We start from the raw sequence: 27,213 nt of genomic DNA on the forward strand, positions 1-27,213 counted from the left end.
GAGATTTTCTCAACTCGATTGAACCAGCTTTAGATCGAGAAGATGATCCTCATCAAGCGGGATGCGGGAAGCAAATTTTCCCTCAGTTCTCAGACAAATTTCCACCGGGCAACATCGCGGAGACTCTGCGTGCGCGATCTTTCGTTTTTTTGTTGGTTTATTACCTTCTCTAGTTATTTTACCAAGGTGTGAATCAAGTGATGATTTAAGTGTTGCAGTATTCAACAAGGTGTTAAAAGTGTTAAAACATCAGGCGTTTTTTTTACTGTTCTTAAAAAACAAAAGTTACTGTAATCAACTATCAACTATCATTTTGAAATTGATGACACTAAACAGTGAATTTCCCTTGAATTTTCCTCGAATTGAACCCATAAGACATACATCAAGGGTTAACAAGCGAGCTCTTCGCGGTTAAGTGATTCACTTGAAGTGGAAGGCAAGTGCGTGTTTTAGTGCACCGGCGTTAGCTCGTTACCGTTTTTGTGTATCCCCACGGATCTTCTCCATTCTGCTGTGGCCGGTTGGGATTTTTCTTTCACTATTGCATATTTTCTGTGGATTGCGGCTTGGATTGCGCCCCCCTCATTCGGTTTTGTTTATTTGAATTAGTGTATACACAGAAGGCAGCGTTCTAATTTTGGCAGGCCGCCCGGAACGACGGGGGAGGGAGCTCTTCAATGTTTAGCCTAGAGCTGACAGGATGCCGTTGGGGGTCTTCGAGTATATTGGGGCAAACATTGTCCGGTGATAGCATTCGACGATAATTAAGTATTTCAGTGAAGATTCGGAGAAATGGATAACTAGTGGCATTTTGGATAACAGTGTGAATGCTGTCGACTGTAACATAATAAAAATTATTGAATAAAATTTTATTGAAATGAAGGAATCCGTACAGATTCCTAGATGATGATTCTAATCAAAATTTTTCGTTATTGCATATTAAGATTGAAATAACTTTGAATGTTACTTGTGAACTTTGAATCTGAACTATATGCTGTTATTCTGAACTTAATAGTTTGAGCAAATTGAGAACAATTTATGTGTTTTTTTTAAGTAGGGGGAAATCGTCTATGGCCGGACATCGCCTATGGCCGGACAACATAGATTTTTCGAAAACACAATATCCTAATAATGTTTTAACGCCTTGAAAATAAAGTTAATTGTAGCCTGATATGGTGTTAGAAATATGGTAATCCAATCTGAAAAGGTAAACCAATGATAGGCATCTAAAGCTTTTGCCTAGTAGTACGGAGAGGATCGCCTAAACTTTGCATTTGAATTGTAGTAAATTTTTCCGGCTTGTAAAATTTGAACTGCACATGAACGACATCATTGATTGGTTATCTTTCGACTACAGTAGATATAATATAATAAAACGGAAGTTCAAACGAAATATTAGGAAAATTAAAAAAAATGCGATTTGTCTATGACCGGACAAGAAAAAATTGAAAATTAAAGATGATTTCAACTTGAAACTTTCATTTTTTCATCTTTATAGCACCCACAAATGGTTAGCAGAAGATAAGGATTCAATAATGAAACTATTTTGGTCCTCTGAGAAACTTAAGATTTTGCTGTCCGGTCATAGACAATTTTTCTTTGGTTTTTTTCGAAACAAATGGTTCATTCTGGTTTGTCAAAAAAACTTTTCTGACTGGCTTCATAGAACGTTCAGTATTGGAAAACACATACTCACAAGACCTATGCAAGTGATTTCAGTCATTTTGCTACGTTCTTGTGCCATTGGTGACAACTTTGGTGAAGTAATTCGTAGCGTCCGGCCATAGACAACACTTTTGGAAATGAGTGAAATCTAACATGAAATGATTTCTCTTACCACATGAATATGTTGTAAATTAATTTTTTTCTAATATAGTAAAGTGATCATAATATTCATACTCTTCAAATCAGTAGAGGAACCAATATTTACAAAAATCTATTTTTGAAGTTATTGCTTAAAAACCTTAAGTGTCCGGTAGCAGACGACTTCCCCCTACTAGATCAGAAATTTGATGAAAAATTGATGTCATCGTAACTCGTTCACTATTCTTCTTATTCAATCCTGCTCAAATAGGATAAAAAGTTGTTCGCTACGTTTCACTAATATTCATAACATTTTCACCAAAATAACAACTTTAAAAAATCATCGACTTGAAAGAGTTTGGCAAAGGCCAAAACCAAACATGAAAAATGCCTATTGGAAAATTATTTGAAAAAAAAACTGAACTGTCGACTCTTTCACATCATCGTGGCACAATTTTCCCGTTTGTTTGGTTAACGTGCCGCTATGAAGCCTGTCCCTTTTCTGAAGTCCTTTTCAAAAAGAACATTTTAAGATTATGAAATTTTATAGACGGTTTGAAAGTTAGGGGATTTGAATCCGAAAAATGTGCTGATCATTCAAAAATTTCAAATCAACCTGTTGACGCTTTCTAGATCAATTTGCTTGGTTTACAGCATTCCCAAATTGCAAGCACCCAGTGATGAATTCCGAACAACCGAATCTTAACCGAATACTTAAAGAATATTGATATAAGAATTTTTGACGGTCGCCTAGTATTTCAAATAAATTTTGTATGTTCAATCAAATCAAATTTCCCGGCCATTTTAGCGTTCCCGGGTATCGGGAAATCTGACGATCCTTTTCCCGGGAATTCTCAGGATCCCGGGAAAAATTGAAAATGAAGATTTCGACACTACTGCATACGAAACCCTGGCCCTTATTCTGCGCCGCGCGTGACGTGATGATTGTCACCTCACCTCGAAGTCACCGTGAGATTTGTCACCTTATTCCCAGAGTCGATGTGAGTAAAGTGACAGGAGCTCATTCTCTGCTGAGTGACTGAATGAATCCATGTGTCAAATTTGCTCGGTTTGCTTTTATTTTGTTCGCGTTTTCGAAATTTAATATTTAAAATCTAATAAACTAGTGCGAATTCCGGTTCAAAAAAGGCATCCGTCGAATTAACCGGTGTAAGCAAGCTGCCCAAGCTGCACTTGGAGCTGAGGACCAAAGCGGATGTGAAAAAAAAAGGAAAAACGATACGGAAAGATACGAAAAATTGATAAATCCGGAAGTCTACGGCAGCGGTCTAGGCCAGTCAGCGCAAAAGTGGATTGATTCAACTTGGAACATCGGTGCCAACATTTGAAGCTTTTCAGGTTAGTATAGAAGCATTAATGATTTGATTGCAGATGGCAAAAATATCTTACTGCATTTGAATTGGTTTTGTTTCAGCACTTTATTTGGTGGTTCTGACAAGAGGAAAAGCGTCACGCTGCTGGGAGGAACCAATTATTTCTCCAGTCTGCTGGGTCCTACCAACATTGCCGCAACAGATTCCAACTGGAAGCGCATCAACCGTACCAACATCGGCATTTGTCATTCCGGAAAGACATGAAGAACTATTTCAATACAAAACACATACATTCAGAATTTTTATGGTGTTTTTTTTATTAAAATTTAGATTTAGTTGGACAGTTCTTTAACAAAAAAAAATTGTTATCAAACCACTAATTAATAGGAGAAAATAAATTTAAAATTAAAATATTGGATTCATAGGAAAAAATTTAATTTCAATTGCCACAAGAATTAAAGATTGAAATACAAAACTCTGGTTACATGGGAAAATTTGACGTCTTTTCCACATTTATTTTTTATAGAAATGCCTTGTATTAGAATTTGAAGTGAATCATACATGTAATTGGGTTCACATTCAAATGTATCGTATTTAATGCATATTTGAAGCCATTTTTCGACTAATTTTCTAACTCGTCGCTACCTGAAAAGGTACCGACAATTTGTAATTCAGATTAAAATTAAAGATTTTCCACTAGATATGCGAATTTTTTTTCTGATTTTTAGAAGAAAAAAAGTGGTTTTAAATGGAGAAAAAACAATTTTAACAAGCTATTTTTGTTTATTTATATCTATTGTGTTACAATTTATTGTTAAAATAAATGCCGCTTTGTTCACGATTTTGCTTAGATTTGTTCTTCGTCGTCACCTGAAAAGGTACCGACAATTGTCACCTAAAATCGTCACCCGAATGCGACAATCCTCACCCACGGTGACTACGAGAATAGGGTAAGAACTCACAAAGTTCATCCGAAGTGACGTTCCTCACCTAAACCGACTGCTGGAATAGAGTGACTTGGGTGACTCTACTATCGTCACGTCACTCGAGGCGCAGAATAAGGGCCTCTATCTATAGGGCATTTCATTTTAATTTTTAGGTAAAGCTTAGTTCTTTTAGAAATAGCACAGTTACAAATGCGTGTTTCTCAATAACTATTCGTTTGATCGAAATCCTTTCTATGAAGGAAATGAAGGTAATCTTATGATGATTCATGAAAAATTTGAAAAAAAAAATCATCGTTTTTCGTAAGAACTTTTTTTTTACTTTACTCTTGGTACCTCCTATCGGCAGGCGCACACTTTTATCAGTCATGATTTTGATCAGTTTTTCAAACTTATACTTCGTCTAATCTGTATTTAAGGTGGCTCGTTGGGATGAATAAACCCATTGGGCTTAAAATCCTGGAAGAAAACTGTCCAATACGCAATGAGTACTTTTTACGCATTGCGTTTTATACGACAATTTTCGACCAAAATACAATCTTTGAACCGCAATAACTTTTCTGTTTCTAATCCAATCGAGTTACAGTCTTCGGGTGAAATATTTGTCTCAACTTAGGCTTTAAGAAAATCAACCATAAAAAACAGTCAGCTAGTGATGAAAAAAGTTATTGATGAAAAACCAGTATTTTTCGTTCCTTCCGGGCAAAATACCTCAAAATTTTATTCACGTTTGAGACTTAAGCAACCCCTCCCTATGGTCAGATCTTCCTGAAACTTGGCATGTGACCTTCTGGTAAGCTAATAAATAATTTTGACTTAGAGCGAGTGAGATTTATCATGTTCCATTCTTCCTATACTATGATAAGTGTACTGCGGTTCGTTAAATTATTAAAAACTCCAAAAATTTCAGTTATGGTAAAGTAGCCATAACTTCTTCAATTTTCAACCGATTTTGATAAATAACCACTTAAAATCTTTGTTTTAAATTGATATTCAAGCGCAAAAGAAAATCAGATTTTTTAAATGCTACCATCGAGTCTAAAACTTTCGTTGAAACAAAATTTTCTCTAAAAAAAATGCGTTTTTTATAATTTTTTTTCTCATAAAGTCACTAATATCAACAATACTGTTAGTCAAACGCAAAAACAGTGTTCAGATGATCGATAGATAACTTATTCACCTTCAATATGCAAAAGAAGGATTTCAAATTACTGTTATGCCGTCCGAGATATTTTAATCTAAGTACAAGAACTTTTTTAATTTTTTCGAAATTTCATATTTGGAGCATAACTCAAAAACTGTTCTACTGAGATTTTTTTGAATTTCATTTTTGGATTCAGCGCCCAATTTTACATTGAAATGACCTTCAGTTTACTGAGTTCAAAAATGCTGTAAACTAGTGTAACCAATGTTTTCGTTTTGATTTTTTTTTTGTTTTTTTTTCCACAGGAGCGGAATCTTGGCAAATCAATTTTATACAAAACAACCAGCAAATACATGCTATATTATGCTAGGGAGCTTGCCACGAACAGACATGGTATAGAATTCAATGTAAGACTTGACTTCCCTGATGACCCTTAACCGTAGTTGTCGATCATGTGCTTCCCTCCAATGCTTGATTTGAACTTTGTGGACATTTTTAATAGTTTTCCACTTTTCCACCACTCACACACAGTAATTCTTTGAATAATCAACGGTTTTGTCAGCTATCGATTTGATAATAAAGGATTTTAAATGAAACTGTGCAAAATATTTTTTTTACTTTTACTCTTAAAGGTGCATTTACAGTTCTTTCGAACGTGAAAATGAAAATACTTATATTCTTCAAGAGCTCGACTATGCTGCATTTCATGGCTGCGAAACTAGGTGGAATAGATGCGGAATGGTTGAAAGATCATTTTTGAACTGATTTCCTTGTTCAAAACCCTTTAAAATTGGTTTTATTTCAATTCCCCCGATTTTCACTGCGGAATATTTTTTCCGCGTTCACTGACATTCAGCTCGAAGTGTAAACGCACTGAGCGAACGTGAAAACGGAAAACGAACAAGAGTGGTGAATATAAATTCCGCGTTCATTTTCACGTCCGAATGGCAATGTGCATTCTGAAAATATTTTTCACCGATGACGGAAAAATTGTTTGCTCCAAAAAAATTAGTTTTTAAATTGCAAGTACATAAGAAGGCAATGAAATGCTTAAAAATACTACGAGTTTGAAATGAGATGCATTAGATAGTTTTTTTTTAATGTTAAAAACTCGCTTGGGCATCATTTAATTGTACCCATTGGATGGGAGAGTTTCTCAACGAATAAATGTAAACGAGGATCATGCAAATGGCCAGAGTCCATTGGAATAAAAAAAAATAGATCAGCTTTGTTTGTGTGCTTCAGAAAAGGTATGGAAATTCTTGAAATTTTCCAAAAATATATTTTTTAAAGAACTGAAAAGCATTAAAATTATGAGCGAAAGTAAAGCGATGCATTTAAATTTCATAAAAACTTTTCGAATGTTTCCTTCCTTTCAAAAGTAATTATAATGTCCTTTTTTTAGCTAATTTTTGATCAAGAACAAAAAAAATTGGCTATTTTGCAAAAGTTATTCATAACGTTTTTTTCAATAAGTTTTTCAAAAGAAACAAATCGCTAAAGCTAGTTACTCCTTGATCGATAAATACTTTTTGAAAGTACTCAAAATTCAAAATTCAAATTTAAATTCATTGTATTCACGGATAAAGACATTTGGATTATTTTTTTTAAATTAATCGTTTTCAAAGCTTGAAGAAGAACAATAACTATTTTTGTTTCTTTATATACTTCTTAAGAAATTTGAATTTAAATTTAAACACCGGTTCAACTAGTATCGATCCATTGGATGAATGATCTATCATTTACCGATCGAAACCAATTTCGGTCTATCATTGAACGAACTTGTTGCTAATTTGGGAGATTTGACCGATTTGACATTTCACTGCGGAATATTTTTCACTGTGGTGAGTTCACGTTCACGTTCGCGTCCGAGTTCACAAGAACTGTAAACCGGGTTTAATCTCGGTTCTTGTGAACTCGGACGCGAACGTGAACGTGAACTCACCACAGTGAAAACATATTCCGCTGTGAAATGTCAAATCGGTTTGTTCAATGACAGGCAGAAATTGGTTTCGATCGGTAAATGACAGATCATTCAACCAATGTTTTGATCGATACTTATCGAACCGGTGCTCAAATTTAAATTCAAATTTCTCAAAAAACATATTGCTCTTCTTCATTGCTCATCGTAAATATCTCAAAAATGCGTGAATTCTAAGTTTTGGAAAAAAAGTCTAAAAAGTGGTTTTCACAGGCAGCAAAATGCTGTCAAAAATTTGAATCTCCGATTACTAATAAATGAGCTATTAGCAAAAGAAAGTGTCCCGATTCTAAAAGAACTAAGCTTTAGTATGTATTGCAAAACATTTCAAATTTTTGCAATGCCCCGAAAATTCAACTAGCAATTATAAAACCTTACCTTAAATTTACCTTTTTGCTAGGTGAATGAAAAAAAGGTAAAATTTACCTCGAAAGAGGGGTGGAAAAAAAATCACCTCGCAAAAAGGTAAATTTTATCTTTTTTTTTATTTTTCGTGTAAAATTAATCTGTGTTGGGGCAAATCAGCGATTGATAATTGATTTTTTTAATTTCACCCTCTCATGTTTAATGTTATTTTTGAGTTACATCAAAAAACGTCAATTCAAGCTGCTCACGCATTTCTAATGTATCAGTAATAAAACCACAGAGAACCAGAGAATGGGCCCCGAACAAATATGTGTCGAATCCGTGTGTAAGAATTTGAATCGTCGGCCATTTTAAAACCGTTAAAATTGGCCTAAAAACAGCACCATCTAGTGGCTCTTAGCTAAGTGACTCAGCTGTTGTTGTCGATTTTTTTTGTCAACAGTTGAGAACACTCAGAACAAAAATAACCCAAAATTTACTTCCTGGTCGCACCAAAACAGATTTCAGTTAGTTTTCTTTTTTTGGGGTGTAGAAAAAGTAACATAATGAAATTTGCAGCAGGAACTGTATGCTCTTTAAACGAAATCTTTTTCTTTTGGCAATGTTGCCTCTTTTGGTACTCGTTTTGTATTGAGCCACTGATTTTTTTTTGAAAAAAAAAGCAACATTATTTAGTTGTTTAAAGAGAAAGTTCATATAAGATTTTAATTGTGTGTCTGTTTTAATATGAATTATAATTTCAAAAATAGTTCAGTCAATGATGATGCGTTAATTTATGATATTCCTCTAATGGATAAACTCCACTTTTTGTTTTGGATCAGATTTTTTCAAATCAAATTTCACTCAGAACGAAGCATTTCAAATCTAATTAAACGAAAGTATCACCACCCATCTTCGTTCGAACATTGCGAAATTCTTGCATGTAAACATCGCGTCATTTCTACCAGGATAGGACTTCAGTACCAACTTCCGAAAATATTTGAAAAGCTTCTTCATATCGAATATGGCCTCTTGAACAGAGCAAAGTAATTGCATGGAGGTTACCCGGACACTTAAGAATCCTAAGAATTTAAGGGAATAGCATAAGGCAACTCGATATCAAAATTTTATAAATTCTTCAAATATTCCCCCCTTCTATTATACTTATTACAGATATCCGAATACACCATGCGCCAATTTTTCATCAATCCTACCGAGAAAAGTAAAGAAGGAAAAAAGATACTGAACGAATTTTTAAATTTGTGTTCATCATCAAAATTTATTCTAAATTATAAAAAAAAATCAATTTAGTCTTAATATAGTGAATTTCATGTCGACAAAAACAAACACAGGCCAAAAACTGAAAAACCATACAATTATTTTAATACCCGATTAAGTGACAGAAAATAAATTTGGCTTTGGGCGCATTTTTCATATTTTGAAGGTACTATCGTCTGAGCGTGTAGAAAAAATGGAAATATAAAAGTACCGGTAACGACATCTGGTGGCTCTTAGCTAAGTTGCAAAAATGGCGTCGTTTATTTTGAAATCACGGTTGGTATTTTTACACACGGTTGGGGCTCCAGCCCGAACTCTGGTTCTCTGTGATAAAACAGCCAAGACCCAAAAACAAAGTACTTTCACCGACAAACTTGACTGATTCTTGCTGCAAAAATTTTAAACAATTGTAAAAGAGAAAGTTGAAAGAAGTTGGTTGGCTAGACTTCAGGTTATTCATCAATTGATTTTAATCTCGTAGGTTTTCGGGTCATTATTTCTTTTGTTTCAAAATACGGCTTTTCGTAGCGTTTTTTTTTATTGGAATTACTTGGTTTTTTAGATTCTTTGTCGTTTTTTACTTTTACAGTTTTCAAACGAAAAACCATTTTTTATCAAGTACTAACCGTTTTAGGAAAAATAAAATTTGAAGTTTAAGCCCTACATCAAGGTAGAACTATATTTTCCTTGCTCAAACTGATCCATTTTTTCAATTAAGATCGTGTAAATTTTTATTAATTTAGCACTTTTTTTTTATTGAAATCGGGAATTCCAGGGATATTTTAGCGTTTCCCGGCATTCGGGAATTTCGAAATTTTTCTTATTTTCGGGATATCCCGGGTGGGACACACTCTAGACCTAGATAAAAAGAAGAAAATATTTTATTTTATTTCAAGTGATCAAAGCCAGAGATAGTTTTTGTTCCATTTTCTCCTAGATATCAAAATAAAACAATGCTCAATTTTAAAGTTCACAATAGAAACTTCCTATATTCGATGTTTGGTTAACACAACATTTTCAATTCATCATTAAAGGATTAGGCCGGAACAAATTTCAAATGCTTCTTTTGTCACTCGGAGTTCTCTCCCCCCTCGTGATGGGGGGAGGGGGGGGGGGGGGGGAGATAATAAAAAATAATGCGAAAAACAAATAAATTGGAATAAATTGCACGAAAGTTTGTATGCAACAAAATTGCATACTATATCATTGCACAAAGCCTATAAATCAAGTAAAAGGTTTAATAACTTCCATATTCCTATATTTGTTTTTTAGCTTTGTAATCTTTCGAATTATTAATTTTTTTCTCGAAATTTTTTTTGTGAATATTGATAGCACAAAGCAAATTATTATAAATTTAACTTTCAAGTCGAAACATTAAATAATTTTAAGAAATTTTCAAAAAGTTTATAAAAAAAAATCATGATCACTTCAAAAAAGAAAATTTAAAATAACAGTAGGTACCTAATAAGTTCAACGTTCATACATTTTCAAGCGCAAATTTCATAGTTAAAATTTCAAGCTCTGAATATTTTTTCACCATCAATTGAAAAATTGGGTCTTCAAAAAAAATAAATAGAATAAAAAGTACGTACAATGTTTTTCTTATTAAAAATTCAGATTTAGGCTTCCAAGAAGATTTTGATTTTGAAAACAAAAATTTATAATTGAAGAACAAAAGTATACTTAGATACTTATTAAAAAAATCATATAAAGAATTATATAACAACATTTTTTTTAAAACATTAATACAAAAAATGAAGATGAAAATAAGTTATGATACTTTTAATGACTGAATTTTAAGAATTAGTCATCCTGAACACGAATTTTTGGTAAGATTTCTTCTACCGCCACTAGTTTTGTTGATATAGCGTTCATAAGTTTAAAAATGAATCAAATTTAAGTGAAATCAACCATTGATAACTGAGAAACAAAAAAACCTACACAATACGTAGTACGCGATAAAATGTTTAAAAAAGTAAAATTCTACAATTTTTATAAATTTTGATAGATATAACTACGAGTTTTTTTGACAGTTTTCTTTAGAATACAACAATTTTTTTGAAGTCGTCAAAACGATTTGACTTTTGCCTTGAAAAATATCTGAGATTCAATTTTGTTTAAAACTTTTTTCCAAAATTTGTCAAAACTCCCGTATTTTAAAGAATGGCGAAAAGTAAACGTAAAAACAACTTCAATAACTTTTTTTTGCAGAAGTCTGAATTACTTGCGCTCTCCTGGAAATTTGATAATTTATTTAAAACCTTTGTTTGTAAAATTTTTGTAATATTTTACAGTTTCGTAAAAAAATTGCCAAAATTTCGTAACAAATATAGCTTGATGAAAAAAAAAAATAATTTGAATATTTCATTTCAGAGCGCCCAAATTAATCAAAATTAGATTTAAATCCTTTGCACTTCAGAAAAATGTGAATTTTGTTGCGTTGGGTAATTTATCATAACCCTTCTGAATGTGAAGCTGAGCATTCAGATGAACAAGTACCACAAAATAAAATTGAGGCTGAAATTGTTTTTTTTTTGGAGAATGTTGCAATTCAACAAAAGTGTTTTAATGACATCAACGATTTTTTTTAATTATCAAAGTGATTTGTTATAAAGCAAAGGATATCTATATATATAAAAAGCAATTTCTGTGGGTTTGTTTGTTTGTTTGTTTGTTTGTTTGTCCACTATAGGCTCAGCCATCTTAAGAGCTAGAGAGCTGAAATTTGGCATGGATACTCATTAGAACCAGGAATGATGAAAAATGTTTTTAGATTTTTGGATGACTCCTTCTAGAGGGGGTCGTCCATACAAGACAAATATTGTTTTCGCAATATTGAAGTTAGTTTTATTCTGATTTTGACAAAAATATCCATATCAACTTTTAATGTTTTTACGATATTGGCGTTATTATGCATTGTATTGAGATGAAAATTTGCAGACGAGGATTTTAAGGAACGGACAATCGATTCCAGTTATCAAATTTTGTAGAAGGGTTCGGCAAAAGGGGTCGTCCATATCAACTGATCAATGTTTTTGCGATATTGGCGTTATTATAGATTTGATTTTGATGAAAATTTGCATAAGAGTATTTTGAGGAACAATCAATCGATTCCAGGTTTCAAACTCAGGGTCAAAGATCGGCCAAAGGGGTCGTCCATATAAACTGTTCAATGTTCATGCGGTATTGACGTTATTATGCATTGGATTGAGATGAAAATTTCCACATAGAAGTTTTGAAAGACGCTCAATTGTTTCAGATTTCAAATCTCCATATTATTTGTTCACTGTTTTTGCTATATTGGGGGTTAATATGCGAGTCAAGTGAAGTGACTCATGAAATTCCACTTCTTTATCCTGACTCCAGGAAATGTTTCAGAGAAGAAACGTTAGTATGAACTAGCTCCAAAAATCAATCAGAGAACATTTGAGCTGAAACTTCTAGCTTAGAGGGGTTTCTGGAGTCGGCACAACGATTTTGCACATCACGTCACGTGACTCTCAGAATAAGCCCCATTGTCTTGATTATACATTGAATTATAATGAGAATTTGCACATGGGAGTTTTACAGCACAGGTAATTGATTTCACGTGTCAAATTTTGACAAGGAGTCCGTTAAAAGGTTCGTCTTGATATTTTTGATTTTTTTTTGCAATAATAACGTTGTTTGGCATCATATCGAGGCAAAAATTTAAACACAAGAGTTTTTCAGGACGCGAAATCGATTCCTGATAACAAATTTTCTATTAGACGACAGAAAATGGGGTCGTCCACATTAACTGTTAAATGTTTTGCAAGAATTGCTATAATATGCATGAGATCCAGAAAAAAAATCATTCACGGGTGATTTACAAAACGGACAATTTATTAATGAATTAACATTTTTAATCAGACGATAATCAGATCATAATTTCTTTTTAATGCATCCGAAAAAGACAAAAAATCGTACACGGGTGTTCTTTTCGACGGTCAATTAATTTCTTATTTTAAATTTCCGTTTGGTAGACAAGCAAATAGGTCGCTTGCAAATTCTGTTTAGTATTTTAAGCAATTTCTTGCTGAAAATGCGTCCAAATTACCAACCAAAGACAAAATCCTCAGCTTTAAAGTTAAAAGCGAAACGGAGTTCGTACGGGATCGGTTAGTTATCTATAAAATTTTTCTTTTGCTCTTTCTGTTGACCATCGTTAGTAGTAATCGCCTGTCTCATGGCTATCAGCTTTTTGATGTGCTAAATGACTATTTGATGAATTCAAATGGTGGGTATAATATTATTAAGTTATTTAGATATAAAAACCATTCTAAAGACGAGGTAGGGTTTTTGAGTGAGCAAATGCAATTCAAAATTTCAGGTTCAATATAGTGTTGTAAATTAAATGTCTTAGAACTAAAACTAGAACGCCCCGTAGGTGAGCCAATTTTTCAACATGTTTGTTAACAAAATTTTACTTGGAAAAATATCCAGGGGGGAGAGAGGTAAATCCTTAAGACCCCCCCCCCCCCTCCAGTTCGCACGGCCTTGATCCCAAGTCTAAGAAGCCAATGAGAAATTTTATGACATAGCATATCATAGGACTACACACATCTTGTATTGGCTGATACACGAGGTACAATAATTAAGCCCAACACAAGATGCCAAAATGAGTACTGTAAAACGGGGTAACTTTGACCAACAATAAATATTGGCAAATTATCATCAATAACTCAGTCTAAAGTTTGAATTTTTGAAAACCGTTTTCTACTTTTGAAAGCCTATTAATTGAGTACCAAATAGGCTAAATTTTGTTTGCATTTGAAATTTTTTTCTGTTAGTAAAAATGCAATTTCAAAATCTTCAAATATCTAGGTTTTCCAAGGCTCGCTTATAGTGCTATTTTAAGAGTCATTCAATTATATTTTAAAAAATAATGACATTTCCAAGAGTAAGCTCGTATTGGACAAATAGATAAGAACCCTATCAAACGATAAACTTTGAAGAAAAAATGAAAATGGAAATATTGGGAGGGGCTAGAGGAATGTGTGAAGGTAAAATTTCATGTATATGTAGCTCAGACTATTTAGCAACGATTTTAATTTTGCCTCTAAATTTATGCAACATAATAGTTCTTTTTTCGATTATAAATGTTTTTAAAAGAAAACGTTAAAAGCAAGGCGAAATTGATAAACTGGCATTTTTAAAATTTTTGAAGGTGTTTTGTTTTCTTTATGATCAAGAAAACTCGTTAAAACCGTCAAAATAGAGACTGATCAACGTTACCTCAAAGAATCAAATTCTAAACAGAAACGAAATCAATTTTTAAATCAAATTTAACATTGTGCAACCATGTTTTACATTCAAAGGAGTCCAGTACTGGTTTTAAAAATACGAAACATGCCACATTCCCTTTTACAGAAAAAATAAGTGTTCAAGTGTTGTTATTGAGAATCAGTTTGGTACCACAATGCACACCGTGGCAAGTCAATGTAATCATATAGGGATAGTCTGAACAGCTAAATGAACTTTTCAGGTGCAGAGAATTCATATGACCCTACATAAAAGATGCTGTTTTAGACATGGAAGGGAAGCGTTATTCGTTTTGATGGGAAATCCTACTTGACAGATAGGATTGATGAATAAAGAAATATTATAATGTTCACAAATATACAAATAAAAATGGGAAGAGCTTGCCAATTTTTTGTATTAACCCGAGTAAACGCTTACAACCCTGGGGTATAATGCAACATGTATTGCCACTTCAGATCAAAGGCAAAACTCCTTTGAAATTCCAAGACAGCGGTCCGAACTGCTTTCAGGATTCTCCGGGAAGTAAATAGATTGGGGTTTTTTCTCGATGTCAATCCTTGTGTTATATTTTCGGGGTTCGGCCTTGAAGCAACTTTTGAGGTCCATTTTGATATCGGAGAAAATAAATTTTCCAGCACGAAAAAAAACACGTCACTTTCGAGCACAGCCTACCAAGCCTCTCCCATTAAAAAATGTTATGACATAAAAGACCCTATTTTAAATTATTATTAATCGTGTAAAGGTCGAAACTAGGTCCTAGAAATTCCGATTTTCAATTCCTTCGAATATTCTTGATTATGTTGAACATAAACTTTGATTGCTTCTTGTGTCAATGTGCCACCTTTGAATTGACTGAATGAGTCGAAATTTGGCATGTAGTTTCCGGGATTTTGTTCTCAACGGAAATAGCGGCACTTTTTCAATATCGAGCTTTGACCACAATTATTAAATAGAATAAAGCTAATTTTTAACGGTCGCCGTAAGGTGTGTTTTGCAATTTATTTTGTAAACTTAAACTTAGAAATATTTCAAAATAAAATGATTTATATAGCATGTTTTGTAATGACTTGAGTTAAAATTTTGACTGATAACTTTAATTTCTTCTACCAGATGATTTAGTAATGTTAGAAATTTGTTGAGGTTATGGTTCATGCAAACTTTTTTCAGAATTTGTATTCTAAACTGCCTATAATTCGCGTAAACATATCGCCTGAAAAAAATCTTGCACCGATGCTAAGCACTCAAACCCTCAACTTCATGAAAACAAATCTTTAATCTCACACTAAACTAGCTGCGGATAGTCGTCGTGTCTTCGGTTCATCTCATCCCATTGCCACATCCATCACGGGGATGGAATATTTTCATTGCAGTGTAGTTCTAATTATTCTTTCTCGCACGCGAATCATAGAAATTTATAAACACCCTGGGCGGTGGCGGCGGCGGCTCCGGGACCAACATCACCGGATTCACGTGGAATGTTAAAACAAGCGCCATATTGCCACTTTGAGCCGGATAGATAGAAGGGTAAGGTGTCCGTCTGCAGCGGCTTGGATCGGATCTGGTTAGTTGGTCTCTAATTAGGCCCTGCCTCACTAAGGCGAGCAACACATGTTTCGCGTTTTTCTCTTCGAGAATTGCAACGACAAGGATGCAATTTACGAGATGCTCTCTAGTGGCATTTAATAGGCGCTCGAATTACATTGGCCAGATTTATTGGCCATACTTATTGCGTGGGTCGGGAAATTGCCTCACTTGATTGGATTTCTGTGGCGGAATCTGTTCGAAGAAAGTGAGAAGAAATTCATGCTTCAATTCTGAATAATGGTGCTAGGAAGCAGCGTGTCGTTTGCACTCTTAACTCAATAGTAATAATATTTATCCGCTGGAAGTTTACTGGGTGTCAGGATCGCCAATTGCAATGGGATGGACAGGAGGAGAAAAATGCAGATGCACATCGTTTCGAACTTCAACGTCAATGACCGACCGCATCATATTTATTCGAGGAATTTCGACGTCCCAGCTGTAGTCGATATGTCAAAATGGTCAAAAATTTCCGACCAAAACTCGTCTAAAGGCGAGACAGAAAAAAAAGGAACACAACCAAATTAGCACTCTCGAAATACGTTTCCCCCCCCCGGGTCGGGAAATCGAAAAACAAATCACCAGTTTTCCTTCCCCGAAAAATCTCAATAATTTGCCAATGAACCAGGGCTCAAGAATGTGATAAACCATAAAAAAGAGTGTTTTCCATCATGTTCTTGGAGTTATTTTTTCCGATGACCGTTTTTGAGCAACGATCTTGAGTCCAATTCAGTTTGGAACAAGGTGCATCGAACGATCATTTTGGTAAAAAAGTGGATAATAAATCATTTGCTTGTACTTTGTAGGACCCTCATTTGCATCGAACAAATCGGTAAAATTAGTTGAGAGCCATTAACCCGATCCGGAGAAAATCAGCTGCTTATTTTAGTAGATGGTGTAAATTGTTCGAATGGACGTACTTAAACGGCCAAAACAAATAAATCTGCGCCATTATAATCAACTACAATGCCATCACTGGTTTATAATATTCTGCGACATATGTAGGGATTTTTTTGGAAAATATTTTCAAAACTGTACCATTCGATTATCTTCCCCTCATTAAGCTAGCAACGTTAGACAGGTTAGAACTAATGGATTTGACACTAGGACGCCTGAGAGTGATCCACTTCTGTTCACCCAATGTCTTCCCGGGTGGCGCGGCTGATGTCTGTGGCCAATCGAAATTGATACACATTTCACAAATCAGGACAGCTCCGAACGTCCATGGTAAGGTTCTGCTAATGAATACCGACAGCATTCATGTTATGTTGACTGGTTGGTTTTGTTTTTATCCGTTTTATTTTATTCATTTTAAAGTATGGAAACGAATTTAAATCCAGACGTTTTGCAATTAACTTTGACTAAGTAAATAAAAAAGCTCAATAACGAGAAAATGTCCTTCGTTGACACGAATTGGATTTATACTCGATGATTATGAATGAAATATAATCCAAAGCTTGAAATAATCAACAGGTGTAAAACGAAAATTTAAATCGACTGTATTTTACCTAATTACAGTCGTTTTAGAAGATAAAAAATGTACATATTTACAAGACATGTTTTACACTAACCAACATATTTTCTTGAAGAAGAGACTCATTGTTTGCTGAAAAGTCGCTGGGACATTTTTTAGTCCGAAAGGCACGCGATGGAATGCGAGATGCGGATAATAGCGAAGTTTGTACATTTTATACTGCTCCGCTTGTAAATTGTTTTTGTTTGCATTTATCTTTGTTTAAAAGTACCGTACAGATATTATGGGGTCATCACCGTGGTCAAAGCCACAAAATAAAGAGAGCAAATTTGATAGAATTTTGTGTATATTGGCAACATTTTTAAGTGGCAACACCCATATTCCCCTTTCATAGTCGTGTACTTACGGCTCGCCTTTCACAATTCGCAGTATGCCTACGTCGCCGCTGGAGACGCCTTGGGCCGCTGGAGACGAATTCCGGAACTTGATTTGCTCTGAGCCGCTGCCTTTGGGCGCAGTCCACCCTTCGACAGGGTTACTGATAATCGCTTCGTTTGCTTCAAAATTTCCAATCGTTACGACGCAACCACAGTAACGACGCTGGTAAGCATTGACTCGTGAACCAATCGAAACATATACAACATAAGAACGCCGTCTTAGTGAACCATGTACTATGAATTTTCGTTCTGTTTGTGTTGCCTAGCGTTCCTTGTTGATTTTTTCCTTCCGATTTTTAGTCATTGTTTACTCCAGCAATCATTCGCTTCGCTACTGAATGAATTCGTTTGCGAGTTGATTCGGCGCGAGTTGATGACGATGCTGTTGATTCATGCCCAAAATCAGACCTTTAAGGAAGAATGCTACTAGGGATCAATTCCTGGGATAAAGTCCAAGACCGATATTTGATAAAATAATTAACCCACCTTGAGAGGAAAATAAGGCAATTTTGGCATAAATTTGGTTTTTGGGCATCTCTTGCGTTCCAAGAATTAACTCGTTTTTCTTCATGAAGCGTTCGCGGCGAAGCATGATCGTCAGCGAGTCGAGTAGATGTCGAAGAATTCGACGCCGTCTACGCGCAATGTTTTCATTAGACGCGAATGATGATTGTTTGATGGTTACCGATAGTAACTCAGAAAATAACGGATCGCTAAAGAGGGGAAGAAGAACAAACTAGGTTTGCGTCGTTCGATGCTGAAAAGCGTCGTTTCTAAAGAAAACAGACTTTCTATGTTGAGGAGTAAACTCGTTGGTGACTAGGATCGGGGTGAAAAACCATTCTGAGCGAAGATCAGCAACCTTGCCCTTCGAGAGACCGCAGTCGGAGCTGGTTGCCCGACGCAGTTCGTGCCGCTGAAGATGAATGCCGGAATTTGTTTTGACTCGCTCCGCTGGCTTTGGGCGCAGTACACCCTTTAAGAAACCGCAGTCGGAGCTGGTTGTCTGACGCAGTTCGTGCCGCTGAAAATGAATGCCGAAATCTGCTGCCTTTGGGCGCAGACCACCCTTTTAGAAAGCGCAGTCGGAGCTGGTAGCCCGACGAAGCTTGTGCCACGGGAGATGCACGCCGGAATTTATGCCACCGGTGCAGTGCTTGCAACAGCCTTGGGATCTGGCGAGGAACTCTCTAAAAAGAAATTGGGGAAAAATGGCCGCCTTTGCGACCCTTTTTTGTTTGTGCTTGCCTTCTCCTCCTTGAGCTCCTGATCCGGGAATCGAGCTTCCTCCAAAATGAGCTTCGATTCGCTGGCTGGATTCCGTGCCAAGAGTGCACGTGGCGTGGCCGGTTTTTTGTTTGCCGCGTAGCAGCTCCTGCTGGTGCTGATGCTGGACTCGATCCTCCGGCTTCTTAGGCAGGTAAAACCGCGTTTTCTTCGTACGCACTACATCACTTAGCGCCCGAAACTTTCCACGCCGGAACCGCGAGTGACGTTTGAGCGGATTTGCACGCTCAGTATGGTTTACCCATTTTTTCTGCACGCTCAGTATCGTTCACTCATCTTTGCACGCTCAGTATCCTTCTTTTATTTTTGCGTTTATTCCTTGTACACGCTAACGCTGCTTAACATGAGGTTGGGTTTTTGGATGGGTTATGTTGCCAATCGCTTTAATCGTGTCAATTTTCAGACTAATGATTTAAAATAAATTCAAATGCAACACAGACTAATATCTTAAAAACTAAGGACTAAGGAAATCTGTCGAAGTGTCCTGGTTGATGCATACAAATTAACACGCAGAAGCATATACGATGAGTCAACGCGGTTGGTCAATAAATCAAAGATAAAGGTTCGCAATTCTGCGCGACGTTTTTCTAGAGTGGCTAAGCTCATCAGCTAATCTTTTCTCATACGGGGGGAGTCGAAGTGATGCATTCCAGGGAAGGCGTCGTAAAGCATATACCTGACGGAACTTTGCTGGATTAGTTCAAGGTGATAGCATTGTGTGGTCTGAGAGGGTACCCACACCTGGACAGCGTATAGCAAAATGCTGCGTACTGATGAACAGTAGACGGCTTTCAGTGCATAGACATCATCAAAGTCGTTAGTGCTCCGGCGAAAAAATTCAAGAGTAGCAAATTCTTCAACCGCAGTTAGTGCTATGTGCTCGGTAAATGTGAATCTGTTATCAATCTTTATGCCAAGGTCTAAAATTGAAATTCCCGTTTTCAAGACTCTCCGGAAAGTTTGTAGTCGAATTTGAAAATGCTACGTACTCGGCTAAAATTGACAAACTTGCATTGTTTCGCATTTGCCAGCATTTCATGCACGAGAGACACAAGTCAAGTCCGATAATATCTTATTTAAAAGCAAGGCAGTCAATTTTGCGTAGATCCTTTCTGTTATGTTCGACTTCAGTCAATAAAGTAACCACGTGTTGGACAACTCAAGAAAAGTCGGGCCGAAGTGTTCCTTCAAGATCAGGATAACTGTCGTCTATTTGCGGGACCTCGTCGTGTTCAGGAAGAACATCAGGAATGAACAGTTGTTCATTTTCTGATACGGTGTCGGTTGGTTGTTGAACGACTGTGGCACACCCATTTCTGCCATCGAACGGTACAGGAATCGTTGGTTGCTGGAGACTAAACTCTTCCATCAAGATGTTCAATGGAATTGGAACCTCTGCTGCTGAAGGTTCATCGCTGGAGCGAATCTTCATCTGGTTTAGATGGGATCGAAGAACCTTTCGTCGGCCAACTTGATGATCCAGGAGAACATTATAGTTGACGTTGCCTATTCTTTCGAGGACCACACCTGGCACCCACTTCCATTCATCGTTTGTTGAATACACCTTGGCGTAAATAGGAGACCCAACTTCAAACGTTCGGTTGCGCGTGAGTTGCTGTCTGACAGGTGCACACGTTGGACGCAGAAGATCCAAAGTTGTGCCCATGGAACGTCTTAGCATCATATTGTCGGGTGTTAGACGATCGCTAGATAAAGTAAGTTATATAATCTAGTAAAATGGAAAATTTGTATTGAAAATAAATTATATTTAAGGTCCACTGAAGAGGAGCGAACAGCCAAAAGTAGCTCGAAACGTTTGGACCAACTGGCAAGTAATTTTGTTTCATTCCTCGCCGAAAAAAGTCGATGAAAACAGCAAACGATTTTTCACATAGCACTGCGGACGGTGTAGAACGGTAGATGTGCAGGAATGTTTGAAGTGCTGTTCCAGTTGATGTCTCTACGGTGATGCAGAAAATTTCGACGAGCAACAGCAATAACCTTCACGGTGCCCAATTTTTCCGCATTGCTTGCAGGTGTGCTTGGCAAAATTTCAATCCTTAACGAAATGCATCGCGCCACATTGCCAGTACGGAGATGGTGGAACTTTATCGGTTGCTGGTGGGGGTGGTTTTGATTGATGCCTGGATTGCTTCTTGAACTGCCGAACCGTCTGGACCATCGAAGATGAATGTTTCTTCTCCACCACCGCCACGTCATGCTTGAGGTTTGACAGGCGCTGGCATTCGGTCACCAAACCATCGATGTTGATTTCAGCTGCATCGGACTTGAGCTTGGATAGGAGACGGGTCCGGATATCGGCGTCTTTTGCCGACTTGAGACCGCAGATGAATACGAGGCTCTTGAACTGGTTAGCGGTGAGTCTTTATAGCTCGAATTCCTCACACTGCCGGTTGACTGCCCTAGAGTTGGCCAAAAATCGCCTTCACTTTGTCCACCACTTCGTGGAACGTGAAATTGCGTGGGTGGTCTGGTAGGAGATAATTTAAAATTTTTTCGTGGACCGGGACGCTCAGGCTACGAAGCAATAGTCGTACCTTTGCCAGATCATCCAGGTTCCTACCATCCTGTCTGAAAAGGTCTTCGTATTTGGAGAACCAGCCGTCGAACGTTAACCCGTTCTCAGGATCGAAATGGAACTCCTTGATCGCGGTTGATAGAGATTCTTTAATTTGTTCCAGTGCGCCACGCTGTGCTGCTGAGTTGGCTCCTCCGGTGAATTGTTCCAGAAGGGCCACTAAACGACTGTTCTGGTTCACCATCTGACGCATAACCTCTGCCATCGAAGCTGCAGGAACATATCCTTCCTCCTCAAGAAAATCTCCGACTTCGGCCGGATTTCCGTTGCGACGATTCATTTCCTCTGTTGATTCGTTTTCAGGATTTGAATACTCGTCGAATGTTATGTTCGACTTCAGTCAATAAAGTAACCACGTGTTGGACAACTCAGGAAAAATGCGTTTATTCTAATTGAAGGTCAACTAACAAGTCAGTTTTCATTTGTTCCCCTAGCAACTCAAAGTCTAGGCTAACTCGATTCTATTCGCTGCCTCGGTAGCACTTTCTGAAAATCTTAAGATCGTCCGCCTGAAGAAGCGTTTGAAGCATTGAACACAGGTCATTCACAAAAACAATAAATATAAGAGGTCCAAAGAAGCTTCCTTGGGGTACTGCAGACGGTGTTACAAATATTCGTGACGGTGAGTAAGGAACGACTTAATCCCCTCGAATTACCAGGTTGGAAAATCAAGTCTGCCCATCTTCGCAATCAATATTTTCTGTGGGACTCGGTAGAAAGCCTTCTCAAAGTCAATGTAAATAGAGTTAATTTGATGACTTTTCTCCACATTGTTACACAGCGAACTGACGTAAGACGTTAAGTTTATGACAGTTGACCTTTTCTACAAATCCGTGTTGTGAATCGGAAAAGGTTTGACTGCAGCGTTGATACGTTCATGTATCAAGACTTCGAAAACTCTGAAGAAAGGAACTCAGAATCAAAATGGATCTGTGATTTTCAACGCACTGATTTGTAGATCGGCTGAAATAGAATAGATAGATAGATAGATAGATAGATAGATTAAACAGAGCAGCTAAGGATAGGCAGCACAACGTTTCAATACCGCAGAAGATATACTGTCGGAACCTGAACCTTTAGATGGGTTTACTGCAGGCAGTGTTTCATATACTTCCTGTTCAGTGAGGCACTTTTTTTTGTTTTTAAAACACTTCCAGAACGATGAGGGATTTGTTTTTTTTTTCAAGATATCACTCGATCTTCTATCGTTCTATGCATTTTTAAGTCATTTGGCATCAAAATTAATATTTTAATTTCCCGAATTTCCTTTGGTTCTCCCTTACGTGATTTTTGGAAATTTTTAAGTCGATTTTAGACAACAATTTTTTTTTCGCGATAACACCAGCTTTCGACGTTTTATGCATTTTAAGTCATTTGGCATCAAAAATGAAATTCGATTTTTACGACTTCATTTGGTCCCCCTCTTGGTGGTTTTTTAGGGTAAAAAAACCGAAAATTTGAGCGCTTTGAGGCACCCCTAAATAAAGTGACGATTGAGCTGAAATTTTGCACAGATCAGTTTTTGGAACGAATCTACAAGATGTATATGATCAGTGTGCGAAATTCAACATGGCCCATTTGATTGCCACCCTAATATGTATTCAAATCAATAATTTTGTATGTCATTTTTGGAATATTGAGTTTAGAAAAAAGATAATTTCATTGAGGCTCTTGTCATGATTCTTCCAATGAACTTAGATTGTTATAACAATTGATCAGTTGCCGTGCAATCGCAAATGTCTACACCACATTTTATTTTAAAAAACTGTCACCGAACTTGTCCCATTTATTGACCAGAGGGCAGGGCGCCCGGCCGAAGCATGACGAAATCCATAAATAATTTGCTGCGCCATGTTATGACAACAACCACACCCGGAGGAAACCGGAATGATGTCGACCGAACCACTTTATGGTGATCACGTTCCAGCAGCGGTGTTTGCTTTCTTATGCATTCTCAAAAGTTTGCGCGATCCGGCGGAACGTGGAAGAGTGCTACCGCTCCAGATTTTCCAAAAAAAAAAAAACGAGAGTGATCGCCACTTTTGGCCACTTGAACATGTTGCATCATGCGACGTACCTCTTTTACCAAACACCATCTGCTTGCGGCTCTGACGATACCTATCTAAAATATAAATACAGAAACCTCCCGCCCGAGGAATACTGGGAAAGGAAATTCATCTCGTTTCGTCCATCGTCGTCGGTTCGAATAACAAAACAGACTCGAGGGAAGGGTTAGTTGGAAGACGGGGCAGACAGCATTTTTCTCAGTTTGTTTATTTTCCCCCAGGATGATTTTGGGGTAGAGAAAACTGAGTCGGTATAATTAATGTAAAGAGGCGGTCCCTTGTCAAGTGGTGGCGGTAGCGTTGATTTTTGTTTGGAAAGAAAAAAAGATTTTTATGCCTTTTTTTTGCACAGGGTCGAGTTCATCATAACGAAGCAAAGCGGCTCATCAATCATTTAGATACTGATTCATAAGAAGGTTAAGCAGGAAAAATGTCATCGGTGCAGATCCATTGAGAAGGTAGATGCTAGAGGGAGCGTATCGCAGCAACCATGGATGCAGTTCGTTTTTCGATCATTGTAAGCTTTTCTCCGAAGCATACTTGGATTGTTTTGAATTTCAAACATTTTGTTTCAACTATAATACAGGAAAACGAAATGAAGTGGGAGGACGAGTATCGTCTGTACTACCAGAACGAGGAAGGGGCACCGGATGATATTGGCGAGGATCAAGCGATCGGAGCTCAGCGATATCGACTGAGCATATCCAGTGAGTCGGACGTAGCTGGGGTGGAGATTTCGTCACCCAATCAGCCGCATGACATGTGTTCGAGTAGTCGTGAGGGTCAGGACGAGATCTGGGCTTACTCGGAGTTAGAAAATTCGTTGAAGGAGCTTCCGGACGCCGAGCGTATTGGAGAGCTGTTGAACAGCTTGGTTTCCGAAGTTGACATCTTGGCCGACTACAATTATGACCTGAACAGCACCCTGCTACTGGCGGTGTGGTCCAGTAAACACGACCTGTTGAAGCTGCTTCTCATGCTGGACAGGGTTAACATAAACACAACAGATGCGATGGGGCGAACCTCTTTGCATCTGGCTTGCTATATTGGGGATTACCATACGGTAGAGCTGTTGCTTCAACACGGCGCCAAACCTCAGCTTTGGGATAAGGAGCGGAAGGCAACGCCACTTCACTGTGCTGCGAGGTAAGTTTTGTGAATAAATTTTAAAGCCTCAAATTTAAAAAAAAAATCTTCTTTTCAGTTGCGGAAGCACCGAGAGTATCGACCTGCTACTCGCGATAGGTGTCGACATCAACGCCGGCATCGAGAAACATTCCCCGCTACATTACGCCGTGCAACGAAACAGCATCAAATGCGTTGAATACCTGTTGAAGAAGGGAGCAAACCCAAATACCCCTCAAGTATACACCCAAACTCCACTGCACGTGGCAACTGCCCATGGATTCATCGAATGCATGCAGCTGCTGCTTGAATACGGTGCTGATGCTCGCTCCCAATACGGGCAAAAAAAGGTTACTTCCTTGCATTTAGCAGCCTCCGATAACTATCTGGACTGCGTCAAACTTCTCATCGCAGCCGGGGCGGACATCGATGCCCGTAATCGGGATCAACAGACCCCGCTGCACCTAGCCTGCCTATCGCAGTGCCACGAGACGCTCACCTATCTGATCGAACAGAAGGCCGACGTTCATGCGGTCTACCGAGATGGGCGAACAGCTTTGCATGCTTCAATTGTCAAAGAGTCCCGCTGCTGGGACTGTACCCTAAGTCTTCTTAAGGCTAAGGTAGACGTCAACAGACCGGACAATTTCGGCTATACTCCGCTGCACATTGCAGCCTTGAACGAGTTCAGCAGTTGCGCTTTTCTGCTGATAGAATACGGTGCTGACATCACTGCTAGAACAAACGGCGGCGTATCAGCGCTGTCCTTTATCATTCGTCGTACTCCGGAGATCATCCCCAAATACATCAACAAACTAGACATGGCGATCAGTGTCAACAGTATTCACGAAATCGGGGACGTCGATTGTGAGATACGATTGGACTTCAGGCTACTGGTGCCCAACAACGATCGGGGAGAAACCGAGCTATTGCTGGCCTTCATCGAGGTGGGTCAACGGAGGATACTGAAGCACCCACTCTGCGAAACTTTCCTGCTGCTCAAGTGGAGACGAATACGGAAGTTTTTCCTGTTTAGCTTGTTCTACCATGGGCTGTTTGTGCTGCTGTTCACCACTTACGTATTGGGAGTGTACGTGAAGGACTGCCGGGTACACAAGTGTCGAACAGCTGCTTACGTGGCCCCGGTTGGATACAGCGTAATCTTTCTGAACTTGATCCTGATGACCAAAGAAATCTTCCAGATGATGCATGGATTTGTGGGCTACATACGGTATTGGGAGAATTGGCTACAGTGGAGCATAGTCATCGGGATATTTCTGTGTACTGTAAGCTAAGTTTCCTTAACAATCATCTAGGCATACTTTCAACAGCATTCTTTTCCGTTCAAGCAAAATCCAACGGCCGACATAAGCTCGGTTCCGACCTGGCAGCACCACGTAGCGGCGATCGTCATCTTCCTGGCCTGGCTTGAACTGATGATGCTCGTAGGACGCTTTCCCGTTTTCGGTCTCTACGTACAGATGTTCACAACCGTGGCCATCAACTTCTCCAAGTTTTTGATGGCCTATTGCTGCTTGCTCGTCGCTTTTGGATTAAGCTTTTGCGTACTTTTCCCGAACTACATCGCCTTTCGAAAAATTTTAAGAGGACTACTTAAAACCATCGTCATGATGGCCGGTGAGTTGGAGTTCGAAGATATTTTCTACGGGGAAAATTTGAAGATCGAGTACCCCGGAACGGCTCACGGAATGTTTCTGGCCTTCGTACTGCTGGTGACTGTTATTCTGACCAACTTACTGGTCGGTTTGGCCGTCAGCGATATCCAAGGACTGCAGCAATCGGCCGGACTGGACCGATTGTCTCGGCAAGCCGAGCTTATCTCCCGCCTCGAAGGCCTTATGTTCTCAAGAATTCTACGAAAAGCACCCATTAGATTGTGGGCAATCTTCCAGAAAATCGCTCTTCTAAAAACTTCTCGCTTAAGATTACACTTTCGCGTGAAACCCAACGACCCAAGGGAAAAACGAGTAAGATTGCTTAAACCTTACAACTAAACCTATCCAAACCCTAACAGCTTCTTCTTCCATTTAGATCCCTAAAGAGCTCATCACCTCGATCTACAAGCTGGTGGCAGAACGACGGGAACGAAACCAATCGATGAAACGAAAACGAACCAATCGGAACATGCAAGCGTTCCGAGAGATCCTGGAGGAGGATGCACTGGTGACGTTGAGGAGGCAGCGTTTTAGAACCTGTAACAAAAATCGTACCGTTTCCGAGAATCCCAATTTTATGGATTCTCACGATAGCGGATCTTCTTCGAAGGCAAGGCTCCCGGTTTCTGCGGCGCAGCTGAAGTTGCTCCAGGATAGTCAAAGGCAGATTTTGACACGGTTGGACGAGTTAAAAAGGGATGTGGAACAGTTGAAAAGTGGAATTCAAAAGTGACATCAAAATTCGTTAGAGTTAAGAATAGAATTTGGTAATAAAGAGTTGTCTGTGTACCGTGTATGTGTCATATTCAAATGTGAAATTTGGATATGAAAATGAATCTTTACTAAATCGAAATCT

General features: G+C 38.0%; 2 protein-coding genes across 2 annotated transcripts in view; one reads left to right on the forward strand and one right to left on the reverse strand.

Annotated features, from left to right (window-relative positions):
• LOC129751637 (transient receptor potential channel pyrexia) lies at nucleotides 1–27,136 on the forward strand. The gene is made up of 6 exons (XM_055747257.1): nucleotides 1–229; nucleotides 23,909–24,073; nucleotides 24,143–24,702; nucleotides 24,761–25,967; nucleotides 26,031–26,669; nucleotides 26,734–27,136. The coding sequence occupies exons 2-6, from the start codon at nucleotides 24,047–24,049 to the stop codon at nucleotides 27,088–27,090; spliced, it is 2,790 nt and encodes a 929-aa protein (XP_055603232.1). The 5' UTR covers nucleotides 1–229; nucleotides 23,909–24,046; the 3' UTR covers nucleotides 27,091–27,136.
• Nucleotides 1–27,213, reverse strand: part of LOC129751647 (ubiquinone biosynthesis monooxygenase COQ6, mitochondrial) — a 36,393-nt gene that overhangs the window by 7,713 nt on the left and 1,467 nt on the right. The window lies entirely within an intron of this gene.

This window comes from Uranotaenia lowii, chromosome 1 (genome assembly GCF_029784155.1).
Source record: "Uranotaenia lowii strain MFRU-FL chromosome 1, ASM2978415v1, whole genome shotgun sequence".
Classification (NCBI taxonomy): Eukaryota; Metazoa; Arthropoda; class Insecta; order Diptera; family Culicidae; genus Uranotaenia; species Uranotaenia lowii.

Excerpts from the sequence above, each read along its gene's own strand:
- LOC129751637 (XM_055747257.1), top strand. The coding sequence starts at position 24,047 with ATGGATGCAGTTCGTTTTTCGATCATT. Across the intron at positions 24,074-24,142 it reads CAGTTCGTTTTTCGATCATT|GAAAACGAAATGAAGTGGGA; the intron begins GTAAGCTTTTCT and ends ACTATAATACAG. Across the intron at positions 25,968-26,030 it reads TCGGGATATTTCTGTGTACT|CAAAATCCAACGGCCGACAT; the intron begins GTAAGCTAAGTT and ends TTTCCGTTCAAG.